This window comes from Meleagris gallopavo, chromosome 2 (genome assembly GCF_905368555.1).
Source record: "Meleagris gallopavo chromosome 2, MGAL_WU_HG_1.1, whole genome shotgun sequence".
Classification (NCBI taxonomy): Eukaryota; Metazoa; Chordata; class Aves; order Galliformes; family Phasianidae; genus Meleagris; species Meleagris gallopavo.
The window spans coordinates 5,125,175-5,143,981 of NC_139405.1; the positions used below are offsets into that span (position 1 = coordinate 5,125,175).

The window sequence follows — 18,807 nt, forward strand, 5'->3', positions numbered from 1 at the left end:
GGTGCTTTTTGGAAGTAGGTGTTTTTATAGAGTGTGGAATTTTGAAAAACGTGTAAGGCATTCAGTTTCATGGGAGCTTTGGGTGACCAGTGGGAGTAGCAGTGAGGTTGATGCTGGAGTTAGCTGATACTCCCTGGGTTCAGAGTGTTTGGACTAGCAGAAGTGAAGCAGGGAAAGAACTGTAAGTTCCTGCTTCTCCAGGGGTTAGCCCACATTGCTTGATGCTAGCCCAGGGGTGTGCTTACATCCCTTTTGCTCTCCCAGGGCCTGTATGTCGTCCTGTTGAACTGTGGGTGTAGATGATGCTGTTTGTCGTTGCATAGCACAAGTCAGCGTCTGCACAACACAGCTGTTGACGCTGAGGTATGGCCATTGCAATTTGGGTTTCTTTGTCCTCTCCAGGGCCCTCAAGAAGTCCAGGTGTGGCAGGGATATATTCTAAGTCGCTGTGACAGGGAGACCAGGCAAGGTCAAGCCTTACTTATTCATCAGTTTCTAACCAAGTCAACAAGGAGCTGTAAGCATTTTACCAGAAAGCCAAGGCAAGGATACAAGCCAGAGTCCGTATCTCTGCTGTTTAATGAAAGGGAGTTGTGGGAAGAGTGGTGTGTGTTAATGTGGAGCTGGAATGCTGTGAGAGTGGGCTGCAGCAGGTAGTTGGTGCCCATCTGTGCCCAGTGGTATCTGTGCATACCAGCTGTCCAATGCGTGCTGCCAGAGTGGGCATGGATGAGCCTGAAAAGTCTCCAGCTTTCGATCCCTCTGCTTGTACATTCAAAATAATGATTGTAATGGGTTTGGAGCGCTGATGGTGGTTAAATGTCATTTGCTGCCACTGAAAGAATGGAAAGGTCTTCTCTAAGTTCATCCAGGACCACGCTTTTCTGCCATTTCATAGCCTAGCAATTCGTCTCGAAATGTCAGCAATACTTAGGGGGGATAAGAACTACAGAATGCACATTGACAGCCAAGGAAAGGGAAATGAAGAGCAGCCTTGTGTCCAGCCACACAGATTTTTTTCCCCATCTCTGTTTCTCCTGACTGAGGTCCCGCATGTTCCCTGCCTTCTTAGCACCCCAACTGCGTGCTCTGAATAATAGATGTACAGTGCTGTGTTCTCTCCTATGCTTTTGCACCATCTACTAGATTTGAATCATAAAATCTTGTTGTGAATATAAATGATTCATTTTGCAAACAATTGATATTTAAATTAGTTTACTTTGTGGTTTAGTTGTGGTTTTAGTTTAGCTGTCATGGTACTGTGCCATAATCCACGTACTCTGTAATGCTATGATGCATATACAACAGCTTTTTGATGTTGCATGTTAAAGGATATTCATAGCGTACTTTCTGTCCTTCTTTTTTCCCCGGCAGAAAGCATAGGATTTAAGCAGTAAAACATGGTTTTCTCAGGTGCACAGGAAGAGTCATAGAGGTAGGTAAGTGACAAGGAAACAAGAACATTATTAACCCATGCTGTTCTAAGAAGTTATTACAAATAATGTATTTACTTACAGTGAACTTTCTGAAAATACACATGGGAACTTAAGATGTGAAAAGGTCCCATATTACTAGTATAAATCTATCCAGAAAAGATTGTTGCAGCATAAGCAGCTTTGCCTTGCTATCCTTTGCTTTGCCTCTGCAGTTCCTTTGGCACTCACCCCAGTGAATCACGGCAGAGCAGTGCCATCAGGGCTCCTCTTAAACAAGCAATTTCCTCTCTGCCCACTCGCCTGCCACTTCAGCTCTTGAGGCAATCACCAACTGCACAGCAAACTGTCTAGCAAAGGTTCTCACCATGCTCCTTTCAAGACAAGAATGTGCTATGCGCAGAGGAGTTCATCTTACTGTAATATTTTGGTGTAAATGAGGCTGAAAAACAAAAACTTGGATCTAACTTTAAAAGAAAATAGCCAACAGAGGCCTGTATAACAGAGCACAGGTTGGCTGGGTTTTGGGTCGGGTGCCCTGGGTGACAGAGAAGGGCATTCTTCTGCACTGAAGACGTGATTTGGGTTTGTTTCAGACATAGCTAGTCCTATGGCACTTTGGTTTTTGGAGCTTTGGGTCTCTTTAGTCTTGGATGTTTGTGGTTCTGCAATTTCTTAATGCTGCTAAGACTCTGTAGGGACAGTATTTCAAAGTGGAAGACAAGCTTAATTGTTTTTGGTCTATAAAATGCAAGCAGAGTGCTGTGTATGATTTTCTTGGCCACCATGGAGAATACAGTTGTACTGGTACAGTGCTCACAGCCAAAGCCCAGGGCAACATCCTTCTTGCTAGCAAATAAGAGGAAGAGAGTTAGAGAGGCTCCAACTGGGTGACTCCTGGCAGTATCAAGGAGATAAAGGCAGACACTTCAGAACACAAGACTGTGCCAGGCTCTGGAGGAGGATGGGAGGGGAAGAGAGGTAACCCAGCATCAGTTAATGCATGAAGGCTTCAGCTGAATCAAAAAATGGCTGACTGCCACCTCGCATTGTGGGAGGGAGTAGGAAGATGAAGGTACAGTTTGTGGAGATCGCTTAGGAGCAAGCTGCTTGCTGAGTACATTGCCTGGTGTTGGCTACCTGTACTTCCTGCAAGATGCTGTAGGCACAGGTCTCAGTGTGCTTGGGATGCAGACAGCAAGTCTGCTGCATGGGCATTCCCTTCTGCTCCTCCAGGGCAACTGGCTAAGAGCAGCAGTCTTCAAATTCAGGTGTAAAGTTTTCTGTAGCGGTTGTAGGCTGTCGCTAGCCTAGAGCTAGCTACGTAGCTAGCATGGAGACTGGCCAGGAAAAGAAGTCCAACGAAGTACAGAGCATAAGGCCAATTGGTTTACATGAGAGGGAATGTTTATTGCCTTGAACTTGTTGGAAAAGCTGGCATAGGTGTTGGTTACACTGGTGTAACACGTTCAACCCAGAGCCATTAGGAACTTTCGCTGAGCAATCATGTATTTATAGTTTCTACTTGCAATTTTGGTGAAAAACAAGGACTTTTCAAAAAGCTCCTGAATTCTTTGTGAGCATTCAGTAGGGAATGCTGCATGAAGGAATGACTCTCAAACATGAATGTTTGTTAGTCCGCTTAATGAGGTGATGCACCGAAATCAGAGAAAGCTCGGTTGTATTTGATATTACTTTTGTCTGCTGTGTGCTGGAAGACAAGTATTTACCTTGTATGGGGCTCAGTCATGGCAGAAATGACACTCAGATGCCCAAGCAGAATGCTGAGCACTTCATTTAAAGAAAGCCCTTGCTCTGTGGAAGCAATTATTAGGGCTAAGTAGGAGGCAGCTGCTCATGTAGACCTAGCGATTGTATGCATCTAATGTGTAACAGTTAATGCGTTGTGGCTCAGTGTGAGCTAGAACCCCCTATTGTAGACAAGCCTTTAAGTATTTAATACCCAGGTCCCCCTTACTGAAACATCTGAGTCCAACTTGGCCTCCACCTGGTAACTATTGTAAATTTCCATCGTGAAACTGCATTCTGTTTCAGCCAAATTAGCATCGCTAGCTGTAGCCTTAGTAAAGAAACATCAAATTAGAGAGTACCAGGGGCTGAGCACCCACATCCTCTCCTTCAGGAATTAAATCAATTTCAGCCTTGCAGTATTCACACAGATGATTTAATTTAGTCTGTTTCTCTAGATGATGGCAGCAGGGGAGTAGGAAGCCCTTGCCATTATTACTTGTGTTTTTACTCCAGAGTTGTATCCGGTCTGAGTGCTACCAGGGTAGCGCTGCTTATTAGCCCCCAGGTAAGGCAAACACACTCTTTCAGTAGCAACAAAATTAAAGGTTAGTCAATAAATAGCAGTTACTGGCAACAAATTAAGATGAGAAACGTTTTATTGTGGTAATAGGAATGAACGTTTCCTACTGTGAAATTGGATATTTTATTGAAATCAAATATATAATTAAGATATTATGCACAGAAAAGGTTAGAAACCTTAACATCTTTTGTCCATAAGCCAAATATTGTAGTATGTTGATATCCATGCTGTGAGTTCCCCATTACTGCTCTGCCAGTAATTTCAACCTGGCATCTAGACTAAATTGTCTCCCTAGGAGCCAAGAGGAAACACAGTTGATATGCGATCTCAGGCATGGGCCTTTCTTGAATGAATAAAAGCGCTGTCATGTTTTACGAAATTACACCTGCTGGTTGTATGCGGTGATCATCTCTGAATGAGGGAGAGGGCAGAGTTCACCTAAGTTATGGCGGAGACTGGTATTGGAAGGGGCTTGATGGGATTTTACACAATCTTGCAGCTTCACTGAAATATGTTTCAGGTAGGCGATAGGAACTGAAAGCAAGGTAATGATTATGATGTGTCTACGCAGTAATTTTAAAATAGATATTAAGAAGCACACAGCTCAAATTGCTAGCGAAAGCTCGCTAAGCAGCCTCCGAGCAGTATATTCTGTGAATGGAGACAGAGAAATGTGATAAATGTCTGTCATACAATGCCTGAAATGCAGCTGTGTAATCTCCTCTTTGAGCAAAGCTGAAAAGGAAGCCTGGTCACAGGCACGCTGCAGGATTCCCTTTAGGCGTTTGGCTCCGGGGCCCGGATAATCACAACAGCTAGGCAGGGGTTGGACCTGATGGCCTTCAGAGTCAGCATCCACCCTCAGCCGGTCTGGCATTCTGCAAAATCCAGGCAGCCGTGCTGAACCCAATGGCCGGTCTTGCACATCCCTTCAAGATGGCCATCAGGGCTTCAAGCCATCTCACTTGAACGCCAAACCAGCCACCTGCCTTTTGCTTTTCACAGGCACTAAATCTTCAGTGACACAGTGGGAGATGGTGCGTGATGCTCTTACTGGTGCTGGGGGCTGCGGAGTCCTTCCCCAGCCTGTGGCCTCCGGCCTGGTGATATTGCATTGGTGCTGCATCCCGTGGGTGCCCACTGCGACGCAGCTCAAGAAGCTGCAGGTTGGTGGGACTTCAGAGGTGCTGGAGGATCGTTTCCCTCTGTCCAGTTATTATAGGGCCAGCAGGAGCAGAAACCTGAATCCTTCCTTTTTCATTCCTTATGGCTGGCAGGAATATCTAAGGCAGGTGCATTACTTTAGTTGCAGAAAAATAACGAGAGCAAAACCCTTGTTTGTAGCAATTGTCTCTTAACATTTGAAACTTCAGTGTGGTGAGTTTTAAAATTTGTTGCTAAACTGGACAAAATCAGCCTTTATGCCTCTTCTTTATTGCTGGAGTGTCTGTTGTCATCTCAACCTGAGCGCTGTAGCCATATGCATTTTTTCCCCTCCATTCCTCATTTCCTTAAAGAGCTGATTCGTTGTGATTTATAGAGTACAAACTACAAAGCTAAGTATTTTTCAGGATGTAAGTTGTAGTGGTTGTGAGAAGGAATGAGACTATAATTCTTCCCCACTTTATTTTACTTAAGTATTTTCAGAGGAGAGGGCAGGCTGTATTCTTTCCATTAGACCTCTCCTTTCTTAATCACCATTCCCTAATTAATTCCCTGGTTAAATATAAAGAAAGCATTAAGTTTGAATAATGTTTTCCTGAGTCATTAAGTAAAGAAGAATTCCTTTCTTTTGTAAGATGACTCATCGCTGAGGGATCTGGAGTTGGCCCCAGGGTGGATATTTGAGCCTCCTGTCCCAGGTGCTCTCCTACCTACACAGGCAATCCAAGGTGGGAGGCAAAGGTGATATCACATGTCACCGACACACAAAGGATATCATCCCTGCCTTGAAACCGTGCCCCCAGTACGATGTTGGTTTCTTCTGATGGAAAGCTGAGTCCAACTTGCAAGAGTGAAGATCTCCAGACAAAGCTCACACTTAATAAATCTTGCTAGTACAGTGTGCTGCTTGATGCATTTTGTTCCGTGTCCAATCAGACTCCCAAATGTACCCTTTCTTTTCTCCTGTCACCTTCTCCTTCCTCTCCCTGCACCAGTCTGCACACCTGACTCGTACCAGTGCAGCTGTGTGTTGGGTCACATCCTAAACCTCATCATCCTCAACCTCATGGCTGAAAAATAAACAAACAAGGTTAAAAAGGAAAGGCTCTGAAAAGCAAAAGGAGATGTTATGGTGAACCAAGTCATGGCCAAGAGGCAGAGGAGGGCAGGGTTTAAGCTGGTCAAGCTGATTTTACCACTGAGGAAACATTGTCTAACATATCCAAAGATTACGACCTTCTTCTACTGTAGCTCGTGGCATTAATTTTCAGCTCGTACTGATAATTTTTAGCTCAAAAAGGGGTTTTAATATTGTTTCTTGGTCCAAATGTTGCTGATCGCTTGAGATGAGAAAAAGAATGTGCCTTTATTAACATGGCACCAAGGAAAACATATGGAATATGTTTTGTGTACTGACATAAAAATGCCTGTGGATTGAATGCCGTAACAGTGAAGGCTCCAATATGTAATCGCTGGGCGTTGAGAAACAAGCACTTAAAAATACCCTTGGTTTTGATAAAAATGTTCGGAAAACAGAAATCCCACTGATGTTGGTTCTTTCATTTGTTTTACAGGCATTCCCCTGCATTTCAACGGGAATTTATGGTAAGTAAGACCTTAGGTGTCACTTATTGCTTACTCATTTTTTTGCCGTTATGAGTATTTTAACCAGGGATGTTTCATATCGGACGTCTCCGCAGCCAGTTGGACTTGAAAATCTTTTTGTACTGTGTTAAATTACAGAGAGCCAAAGCCTTTGACTGTGGCTGAGTGCTAGCGTGCTGATAAATGGATGCTATCATGCAGCCCTCAGCAGCCTGCCAGCCGGGACCCATGGCTGTGATTACACTCCTGTGGCTCTGGTGGCTCTTAAACACACTCCTTGTGGCTTCCGCAGGGAAAACTAGGGCTTTGACACAGTTTTCCATCCAGAAGACAAGTAAGCAAGGCTCCCCAATGTCCAACGCTGGGAAAAAGTACATTTTCCTCGAGCAAACTTGCTAGGATAATGTGAAATTGTCTTTGCTCCCTTGAGTTGTGCTTCCTCATGTTTAGCTTAATAATTTGCATCCAAATTAATACTGCCTGAAGATACAAAGGGAAAAGGTTGTTTAAAAAGTTAATCACTTGCTTGGTTGTAATTTTAAGGCAATCCACCACTTGTGTTCAGCTGCTTTTGATTGGCATTTTGGAAGAAATGGGCATGATATTTGAAGGAGGAAAAAAAACACCGTTCCATATTTGGAGAAAAATCCGGAGAAATCTGTGAGAGGATGTGCAAATTTACCAGGGGACAAAAGTATTTTGCCATGTAAAAATAATGCAGGCTGATTTTTCTTTCATTTAGCTTCAGTAAGTGCATGCAAATGATAATACGCTGAATTACTTGTAATAATTTTAGAGGGGAAGATAAAAACACTATGCAGTGATTAAAAAAGAAAAAAAAGGCATTCATCATATACCACCATAATAAGATAGAGCTGGAATGTGAAAATAACATCTAGTTCTAACTTTTAGCTGGATTAATTTCAGTTTTGACTAATCAGATATTGGAGACGTGGGGAAGTTCCTTTTAAAAAATGACAGCCATATTTAGGGTTGTTTTCTCAAGAACAATCTAGAAAAGCTGTTATTTAAAATTGGTGACTGTAAATCTGAATGAAGCTGCAGAGGGCACGACCTGAATTACTTGGGGTGCTGTGTCTTTTTCCACTGAACTGCACTTTCTCTGCTGCAAAAGAACGTACAGATGCCTTCCCTACAAACACCAAAGGTCACTGGATGTGACTTTCTAAACAGCTCTGCCTCTCTCTGTGCTTCTGGACCTCCTGAACTTTCAGGGCACAGTCTACGTTTTGGCTGTTGGCTTTGATGTTGAACTTTGATCTTTAAGTCGCCGCACAGAAGCGTTTTTGTGACTTCACAAAAACAAGCAAGACATGGCGTAAGTATATGGCATAGGTATATGGAAATGACAACTAGATAGCGCTTTAAATAGTTAATTTTATTTTATAATTGGTTTATTTAAGAGAAGAGGTTTCAGCAGGTGAGGATTAGAGTTATCTGAAGTTGGCAAGGAGTGTTGGAAAGGATCTCTGGTCGGAATCTTGATCTTACTTTCTGGAAGAGATGGGCACTTCTCCTGGTTAGCATTGATTTTAACTAGTACGCTGCAACAGCACTGGAACATTGCACAGTGTGGTAGATGCTCTTTCAGTCATTGCTGTTTTCACCTTTGTTGAAGAACTGAGAAATATTGCTTCTAAAGTATTCAGGATTTCTGTTATTTATTCTATATTTAGATGGGTTTTTAGCTTGTTTAAAATACCTCTACTTTGATTTTGCTATATCTCAGTAAGTATTTTCTGTTCCTTACTGAAAAAATTACTTAGCTGGGCAGGGAGGAGGAAGAACTTTCCTTTCCCAGATACGCTGGGTGCCAGTAGCAATGGAACAGGCAACCCTGTGTCAGGCTTCAGGTGTCAGTGTTTTCAAGAATGTTTGACTACAGCTGCAGTGCTGAAACTATGCTGCATGTTGTGCTTGAGGTGTAAGGTACACCCAAACCCCTCCAAAGAATGCTTTCATCTTTCTGGTTCTGTTGGTATTTTACCCTCTGTACACATGCATTCCTTTAGGTAATTTCAGCATTTAGGCAAGCAAGTGGATCAGCTTCATTCCTGGTGGTCTGGCCGATCAGTAATGCCTCATGTATTGTCCATTTAATGCCAGGCTACCCCAGTAAAATGCTGGTGAAGGAGCACAGCCCTTATTTCTCACCTCAGATCTATAGCAACAGTTGCTACTCATTCAGAAACCCTTGGTTGATAACTTTCACCTCCAAGTGGAAGGGGGCAAATTTGCAAGAGATCAACTAGATGGATCCAGTTTAAGAATCTGGATTGCGTTTTCCTCCGAACTCTTGTAAATGCCTAGATTGCTTGTCTTCTCTGTTATTATTAGAAGAAAGTAGTCACACTTCTCTGGAGAGCAGTCCTTTCCTGTTTGCATCACTGTACAGTGCTCCTTTTCTCCCATAAAAAGGAAACTGAGGAAAAGAAAGCAAGCCTCATTGAGAGGTTTTGGCGGAGGGCAGACAGCTTTCCATCAGGGTGTTGGGTGGAGGAGAGGGCTGCCTTCCCTACCCAAACACTTCCCTACTGCTCCATCTCCACTCGTAACACCCTGGATGATGCAGATGGAATGAGTTAGAGTCCTGGGAAGGCCATTTGCCACAGGGCATCTTGCCAGGAGTCAAAACTTTGTTTTCAGTGCGCTCCTAAAGAGCTCTGGCAAAAGTTTAACTCGTGAGAGATTGTTGTTTTAAAAATCTGATGGTTTCAAATGGGGGATTAAATCTTTAAAAAATGTTTGTAAGGACGGCAGAAGAGGTACAGATCTACCCAAAGACACTTTGGAGGAAATAAAAAAAAGTGTTATCTTTTCCTAAGAGACCCCTGTCAGCTCTAATATGCTTCTAAACTGATAATCAGTCAAAGAAAGCAAAGGTTATGAAGACTCACGTCCCTGTGGATCCCTGGGTTACTCTGTTCTGTAGCAATAAATGTTTTCCTTTACAACAAGAGCATAAAAGTTCATAAATAAAGCTGCTCCAGGAGCACAGAGGACGTGTTGCCCCAGTACTTGGCAGTCCCTGGCAATCCAGCAACTGGCAGATCCACTCAGTAACCCTCAAGGTTATTAATATTATTGAGTGTTCAATAACACTCAGACCTGAGAGAGAGCAATATTAGCATTATCTCAGCTTTCTGAAGGCCAGCTTCGTTTTTAGGGATACTCTCATGTTTTGCCTCTTCCCTATTTCAGTCTTTATATATATTAAAAAAAAAAAAAAAAAAGCGATAAAAGTAAATCCACAGACAAATTTATAGGGTAAAAGGAATCTGAAGGGTAAAAGAGTTATTTTAACACTGTCTGATTTTCAGCATGTGCAGTGATAACTATTGACACGTCCACTTTTCCCATCTTTACCACCTTAATATGTCTGAGGTATTGCCGGGGGGGGGGAAAGTGACTTTCTTGTGTAGTTTTTATGGAAGAGTACCTCATTATCATGTCTTTAAGAAGTTATCTGCAAGTTATGGTATTTGCAGCCTGCAAAGTGAACAGAGATGTCTGCTACGGTGCTACAAATCTTATGAGCTGCAAAATTAAAACAAGGCTCTGCAGATGGTTATGAGAATACAGGAATTTTCATGCTTTGTCATGTGCTCTGTTGAGACATCATTGTGGGTTGGACTACATATGGAAGGACTTGAGGATGTTATGGTCTATGCACATCTATTTGTTACCTTCTTTCTGCTATTTTACAGTAATGCAGGGCTTGGCTTCTGTTCCTAGATACTTGGAACATACGCTGGCAACATAAGCAAGTATTTAAATGTTATTTTAAACTTAGGGGAGGAAAAAATGGAAAGAGGGAATAAGACACTATGAAGAAATCTGTAGCTGTATCTCTTTTTGTCTCTGCATCAGTGTAGTTGTATATTTTATCTTGACTTTCATGAAAATATCATCAATCTTTTCTGAGAAACAAGATAATGGCAGCTTCTAGGTTTTGTTGCGAATGCTTATTTGCTTTACTGTTTTTTATTATTATTATTCATAAAGAGGGAAAGAGGAAAAAAAACCCAAAGCCATGAAAGTGCAGTCTGGGTCTGCAGTGATTACGACAGTGGAAATGCTCAGGTTCACCGCATTTTAAACACATTTATTACATTGGGGTAAGACTTATTTCTTTTAGAATCAGGCCACTTATGCTTACTTGTAGCTTTTGGCCTGGCCATGGCAAAACATTGCAAGGATTAATTTATTATGTGTTGCTACAAGAGAGCCTGAGAAGCAGGCTTAGAAAGCAAAGAGTAAAAAAAGAAGCAGGGGAGAGTGAAATAATGTGTTCAGTGTGCGTGTGGAATTGGTGTATATAATAGAGTCTCAAGGCAGGATGTAGGGAGGTATTACACATCCTCTGCTCTGCCTTGTCTTCGTGCAAGGAGATAGGCCCCTGGTGTAGTGCCAGCTTGTCACACGGCTCTCCTGACCTTGGTGCTTCCTCCTCTATACCCAAATCAGGATTCATCCTGCCCATCCGCGCAGGACTGGGAGCACATCCATCAGCTCTTCTCCCTGTGAGCTGATCCAAGATAGAGCATTACCAGCAGGTGCGCCACAGAAGGATTACAAAGGCCTTCTGAAAATCTGAGTCGGGAGACTAAACCAAACATTTTCAAAGGCAGAACAAATTCCTTGCACAGGGCTAAAGGTTGAGGCAATCTATTTCCATCTTTCCCATCTGTTTCTCTTCATTTTCTGCTGGCATTCTGTTCCTAAGATATGTATTTCTTTAATGAGCAATTCTAATAAGGATTGCATTGTCATCTTTCCACAGAAATTTTTCAGATCTCCTAGGCACAAGTGTATAAAAGATAACCATTAAGTGACCTTACGTTTATCTCTAGTCTGGCACTTTCAGTCCTCATAACCAATGGCATCGTCCTGTATGTGGTCATTGCCATGTGAATGTCGTGATGTCAAAGTGATGACAGAAGAAACTGGATATTGTAGAAGCTCTTGTTGGGGGGAAAAATCTGGTAGGCTGTGTAAGAAAGCTTCCCATTAAGAAGATTCTCTCCTATTATTAAGCCATTTTTTAAACCTAATCAGCAGCTCCTCATCCCTCAACCCGGACTGCATCAACTGTTTGACACTACTGTGTGGCTTTAACAGTCATCTTCTGTAACTCATTGGGAAGTTAATTGCATTTTGTTATTTACTCCATAATTTGTGTAATGTAATATTTTAGTGAAAATGAAGATGTATGATAACTCATTTTGTGCTGCTTCTTTTGGGACTGATCGCCAGTTAAATGAGACTATTATTAAAATTAATAATAGTAGCAGCAATGAAATGACTATTATAATATTCAAGTAATCCTAGAAATCTAATTACTGCTTGTATAAAAATTTGTTGCATGCATTATTTAACAATGTTCTTATTTCAGACAGCGTAGTGTCCGTGATACTAATCGGCCTTTTCCCATATTTTAAGTACTAAAATATGATTACTGGAAAGTGTAAATCAATGAGCTCTCAACGGTCTAAAATTAACATTCATATGACGTATTAAGCAAGGAGAAACTCAAACTTGATTTCAAAAGAGAGACTTAATAAGCTCTCTTTTTCTGTGGAAATTGGCATTTTATGGATAATGTAGTTAGATTATCAAGAAATGTATCTATTCTGAAGTTCTTGCTGACTGCCCAACTTAAAGCATTTCCCCAGAATCTTAGAGAACTAATCCCAAATTTCATTAAAATACTGTTTAGTGCCTGTCCTTAAAAAAAAAATCCTTCAAAAGCTTACACTGAACGCTGAATATTTTGCTCAGTTGCTACCTACCTGGTGTTGTTCTTTCTCTTTTCCCTTTTCTTTTCAGGAAGAGATAGGTAGAGCTTCTATATAGTTTCTTTTTTCTTTCAAAAACAATAGAGGCATAAAGAACTTCGTAAGCCTGGAAGGCCTAGCTTCTTTGTTAGGCTCACTGCTGTGAATTTATATTTGCATATATCAATTGGCCCCTTTGATCTCTCAGCTTCACTGTAAGAATTGTTTCTGTACCCTTTTCCTCTTATTTCATAGAGGTTTACATCTCAAAACTCCAAGCATGGCTCTTACTCATCAGTAGTTGGGTTTGCATTGGCCTGTATGGATAAAAGCTAGTAACGTCTCCAAAGCCATCGAAGCCAGATTGCATTTCAGGGTCTTTTCTCCATACCAGGAAAAGGTAGAGCTTTTTTGAAGCTAATTTGTTAAGAAATTGAGAGGAAAAAAAAAAAAGAAAATATAGGGACCTTGTCCTGAAGAGCTGAAATTAGCATGGTACATTCAGTATAAATACCTCTCGGTAAAAGGTTCACTATGAACAATCTTCTTTGTAATCCTGCTCCTTCTCCCCAGAAAAGAGCATATCTCTAAGAGCTACAGTTGGAGGTCAGTTCATTGCTGGATGCCCTTGCCTGCATGGGCTTTAGTGAGCAGGGAACATACCACAGCATCACAGAAGCAGCCAGCAGCAGAAAGACGCTTGTGTTCAAAATGATGAAGTTTTACACAAACCTATGTGAAGTGCTTAAAAGGGAATGAAGTGGGCTCACGTAACTTTTTAAGTTCATTACCTCAAAGAGTTTTCAGACTACTAGCAACTGCTATGATTATTTAGATATATATTCAGAATTAAATCAACCAGCTAAATGTGTATATTGCTACTCATGACCACTACAGATGTTTTTTGTCTTGAGAAGCAAAGACAAAGATGTGATCTCATTAGGTTCCCTAAGGTCCTGAGTAACCTCAGTTAACTGTGAATTTTTTCCTGGTTTGGACAGAAGGTTGAACCAGATGACCCACAGAGGTACTCTCGCGATTCCAACCTGTGTTTCTGTGTTATTGAGAGCTCCTTATGTGTTTTCGTCGTTGACAAGTGAGATTCCTACCAAGGGATTGCACTGCTACTGTAGATTCCTTGGTGAGATCTCATTAGGTGCTACAGCAAAGCTTTCTCTTTTTATTTTGAAGGAGAATGTCATGTTGTTGTGGGTTGTCTTAACCGCATCCATCATTAAAATATAGTGTGTCAAATTTGCAATTATAAGAACATCTGTTTCTTGCCTTCCATGTTTTGCAGAGTATGTTGTATGTGAAGTATCTGTTACCTTTAAGTTTTTAACTCAATGTAAAAAGGAAGACAGCTAGTTTAGTGGTTTCAGACAAGTTTCGTAACACTGAGCTTCCTTGAAAGGAAGAATTTCGTATGAACTTAATCTAGTTAAAGAAGAATAGGTATCGTCTTGACAGCTGTAAAACTACTTCTGGATTTGGAAACTTGCACTGAAGCTGATGTGTGTCATAGCAGCAGTGATTTTATATGCCTATGCATTGCAGCATAACCATTCTTGTTTGTAAGCTTAGTTATACATCACAAATTCTATAGGCTTCAGGAAAAGAAAAAAAAGTAAAAGTGCCTGGGGCAAGATATTTAGTCCATCAACCACAATCATTTCAATACCAAACAATTGTTTTACTTCATATTTAGAAAAGCGTTAGGCGTATTCTGTTAATATTGCATCTGACTTATGACTTAAAATTTCTACAAGAACAGAACAGTCATGCTGGTCTGTGTTTGTGTGTCCTTAAATATATTTACTGCCCTGACACGCAAACGTTGAGTAGGACTTCTGTTTGTGGTTTGACCCGTAACAATTAGCTTTACCACAAAGGTATTAACTGTATCATTCTGAAATTCTGTGTTAGTGTTGAGTAGTTATTATGCTAGGAAAGCAGCTACTTTCTTTTATTCTTTTCTTTTTTCTAGTGTGCAGTAAGACCCTGGTCTGGCCTAGGCACAGGGGATTGTGGAATTGCCCCTCATTTGCCCCATTTCTTCTTTTCTGTAGGAAACATTATCTCTTCTATGCGTTTGTATAATACCTTCTGTAATGGTCCTGGTCAGCGTTGGAAAGCCTAAACATTATTGCAGTGTAAATACAGAAAGTCACTATTTATAAAAAATTACTGTAAGCTACAAAGAGCATCTCTCATTCAGATGCTTGATGTCTGAAAATTGCTTAAAGAAGCAAGTAAGAGGTATGTACAAGAATAGTGGGGCTTTTAGGTCACCTGTGAAAGAAACAATAAAATAAAAATTTAAAAAGCAGTAATTCTATTGCTATGAGGACAAGTGTTTTCTCGCTCTTGTGTAACAAAGTAAGAGATCATCAAAATTAACCTGCAATTCTGCAGCTCATCCAGGTACCCGAAAGACAATTTGTGAAAGTGTCTCTTCCTCCAAGGGTTGCTCACTGCATTGTCCTCTTTTCTGTATCTCTGCAAGACAGGAACACTGCCATACATCCCTGGAAAGGACAACTGCAGCTGAGGCAGAAGACCATAAGAGTCAGATGACTCAGCATAATGAATGACTAACCCCATTCATAAGATAAGATCCTGCTTATAGAACATATTCTGCATTTCCGTGCGTTGCTGTCCATGTGGTGGTCTTAATGAAAGACCAGCCTGGGCCTGGGACAGGGTTCTGGCTCTTTGTCTTCAGAACAGGGTGAAAGCCACTGCATGCTACTGACTGCTGGAAACTTTTCCACCTTTCTTCTGTCTGAAGATGTGATGCCAAAGACGACAATATACGATACAACAAATTACAACAGAGGAATCATATATTGCAATGGCCTGATTTTTTCTAGAGAGAAAAGGGACTTTTTAAATTGATTTTCTGTGGTAGTAGGAAGTTAGACATGTATACGTGCTTTAAATTTATGCAGCTTGAGTAATCTGCTGAAGGTTGTATCAGTGCGTAGAATGAGTTGCAGGCATGCATAGTCAGGATTGAGGCATTATTTCTCAAAGTCCGTGTTAATTATTAATAAAAACTCAGGTCATTCAGAAATTGTTTTCTATTTCATAGTCTATCTGAATCCTATTATTCAATTTAAGCCACTTGTCTGTATTAATGAGATATTAAACAACCTGTGAAAACATATGTGGCCTACTGCAGAGGAAACATAGCATGTCAAAAATTACCTTTCTGTGAATACTATTTAGGAAAAAGTTAGGATGCTTGCATTAACGTCTGCACAGTCAAATTGTTGTTGCTTACTTCACGGTAATGGCATAGATGTTAAATTCCCCTTCAGGCTTACTCAGGGTGAGGCACTCAGAACCAAACGTGCACCTTGTGGAAGAGCGTGAAGTCAGAAGTTCAGTACTTGTTAACAAGGTGACTACAGAAATAAACGTGGATAGCCTTTTTGTGTACCTGCCAGGCAGGAGGGCTGAAGTCAGCCATCTACTTGAAGAGCTGGTTAGAGAGGAGGATGGGAAAAGTCACCTTCTGCTGCTCTAAAATACACTTTGGCTCAGGTTTCTGCTCGATAGAGCTGAATTCAGTTTATTTCTGAGCTGTCACTACTGCAGAATAGCACCGGTTCGAGAGGTATTCTGCACGAAGACTAACTGTAATTGGCAATCCATTTCTTCATTTCCATGCTATAGCCGGCTTGACAAATTAATCACAATCAAACACAGGCTGCGGGATGGGGGCGACCTCTGTAGCACAGAAGAAAAATGAGTCCTCACGCTGGCATGACAGAGCAATCTTTCAATTCACCCTGTTGGGCTGAGCGAGAGGACTCAGTGGTGTGCCTGTCGCTGGCGCCGCCCATAAACAAACTGCTCAGCGCTGGGCTTTGGCTGGTGGAATGGAGGCTACTGAGTGCTGGCCTCGTCACTGCTGTGGGACAGGGACTGCCTGCATCTGGCCTGATGAGAAGCAGTGGCTCATGAGATGGGTAGGAAAAGCATGACTTGAGTTGTGCTATGAGTGGTGCTGTGTCCGGTTCCGTAGGAACCATGCCTTGCTTTGGTTGTGTGTGCGGCGCTCCTGCACAAGCAGCCTGTCGCAGCAATGCTTATGGCTGGCAAAAAAGAAATGGTATCCAAAACGAGATGGGAAAGAATGGCAATCAACCAAAACAAACTAAGTGTTGAGATCTGTTGTTAGATACTTAGCTATCTTCCTATGTACTTCAAATGGTGCAGCACGTGCATGACTTCTATGGTTATATTTGGGATATAATACTCTAATACAGCAGACCTTTCCTTAATAATGTTCTTTATATTGTCTACTGCTGGGATTTTAGCTTCCCATCTGGTAACTAAAACAGAAACAGAGCTGATTTCTTACTGTAGCTAGTCAGTGTACCTTGGTTTCTGAGCTCTAATGGTTTCCACTGGCTGTGAAATATTCCGCTGCATTTAGAGAAATAGATCTAGCTTTTTTTAATTGACCCTATTCACTTTGGCTATAACTGCATTGATTTTAGCAGAGGAAAGATCTAGTGGTTTATATTGTACTTCTCTAACAGTTTTCATTTTTTTGTCAGATAAGACTTTGTTTCTCTTCTTGAAAGAGTGCCTAGCCCCTTGGAAAGGATGATACTTTGAAGTCTGATTTGTAAACAATTTGTGTATGTGTGTCTCTTTTTACTCCTTTCAATATTTTACTTATATACAAGAGTGGAAGACTTTCTTTCCTACGTATTACTAGATGATAAACAATATTTATCATTTTTCAATTTATTTTTGGACAGTGCAGCATATCACTTTTTTGTTTTCCTTTCTCTTCTCCATGATGTTTGAAAGAACCCTTTAACAGAAATAATGTATAATGCTATTTATAGGGTAATAATTTACGATATGTGATGTTGTGGCACTGAAAGGCTTCCTGTCCCCTTCTATTTTCATTTCGCTCTGGAATAAGAACATTAAACTCTCACTTTGCAGGAGTTGGTAATACTGCATATGAAAAACATCGTCTTTCATGACAAATTGTGACTGTTGTTCTGTCAAAAGCCAAATTCTGGTTTGCTTAGTTGAACCGAGCAGCACTTACAAGTCTCAGCCAGTCACTTCCTGAGGGAAGGTGCTATTCCACATGAATGATGTTATGCTGATCCTGCACGGAGGGCTTGGTTCCGACATCCTTGAGCTACATAGAGGTGGTATGGATGTCAGCACGTCACTCTAGTTGGCAGTTGGGTTGCTTGTTTTCTCTGTAAATTTTCCTGTCTCTGTTGTTCTGGTCAAAAGAATATTTCTAAAGTAGAGAAGATGACAGCATGAACTGCTGGGCATTCAGATAAGAGAAATACAGGATAAGCAGATCTAGAACCTAATCAAAAAGTGGTTTCAGCTTTAGGATGAGAGTAAATCAACTGTTCCAGCACTGACCAGTGTGCAGTGCATAGCATCAGCTTCATGTACCAGTTCTTTACCTCGTGTTTTATGCAGAATGCATATCACTGTAAATTTCCCGATGTAGGCTGTGAGCTGGAGACAGTGCAGTCATAATGGCTTTTCAATTGATGCAGTTTTATGGCTTCAGAACATTTATCATTTTCTTATGCCTTTAATTACCATAAGATAGTTACATTTGTGTCCATAATAGGTGCTGAACATTATGCCACTGTTAGATTTTTAACTATTCTCATTGTTGTAGCTAGCAAGCATGATATAGCAGACTGTTATGGGTCCAGGATGTTGGTTTGTTTTTTTAAACCAAGTGCCATTAGAAACCTTACTGTGCAAGGCCAGCAATGTTTTGAGCTGTATTTGCTATCTGATTGTAATCCTCTGTTTTTTTCTGTTAGTGTTGCTAAACAGGCATTGCTTAATTAAAGGAAAATAATTTTTATTAGTTTTAGAAAAATAAAGCCTACCTCTCAGAATGTGAAGGGAAGGAGAAATTGCTGCATTTTCCACAGAAATAAATATATGGCAAAAAAACTTCAGTGCTTCTCAGATGTTCATCAATAGCTGGTCTGTGCATTAGTAATCTCTTGTTTTGTTGTGGACTTCTTAAGTTATAATTTAGTAGTTTCAAAATATTAATGATTTACTGATGTATAGTAAGCTCATCTTACGTAGGAAGATGTTAAAGTTGAAGTTCGCTTCTAATCAAAGCTGTCAGCCATGATGTAGATAACGAGGGTGCATACTGGCAATGCTTCTCATTCCTAATGAGGCTTTCGGTTTGTAGAACCTTATAGCAGTCTCCCAGTTGTGTGGCCTGATTAATGAGTTGTCACCATTTTATTGAATATAGGTAATCAGAAGCAGCAATTGAATTCATCATATTTGGCAGCCAAGAAACGGAGAATGTACAACAACTGACAAATTGAATGTTCAAGAATCTCTAGCTGTTTAATTTATGTACACACGAGGTTTTATTAACTCCCTATCTATATTTTCAGTTCATGTTTTCCAAAGCTACATGAGAGTACAGGAC

At 41.0% G+C, this 18,807-nt stretch overlaps 1 protein-coding gene across 10 annotated transcripts in view; it reads left to right on the plus strand.

Annotated features, from left to right (window-relative positions):
- The window catches only part of MACROD2 (mono-ADP ribosylhydrolase 2), an 837,243-nt gene that overhangs the window by 543,936 nt on the left and 274,500 nt on the right, over positions 1 to 18,807 (plus strand). For all 10 annotated transcript variants that reach the window (XM_085218728.1, XM_085218731.1, XM_085218732.1 and 7 more), the window contains one exon: positions 6,504 to 6,534. In XM_085218728.1, the coding sequence (XP_085074854.1) occupies positions 6,504 to 6,534 (31 nt within the window). The remainder of the gene's footprint in view (positions 1 to 6,503; positions 6,535 to 18,807) is intronic.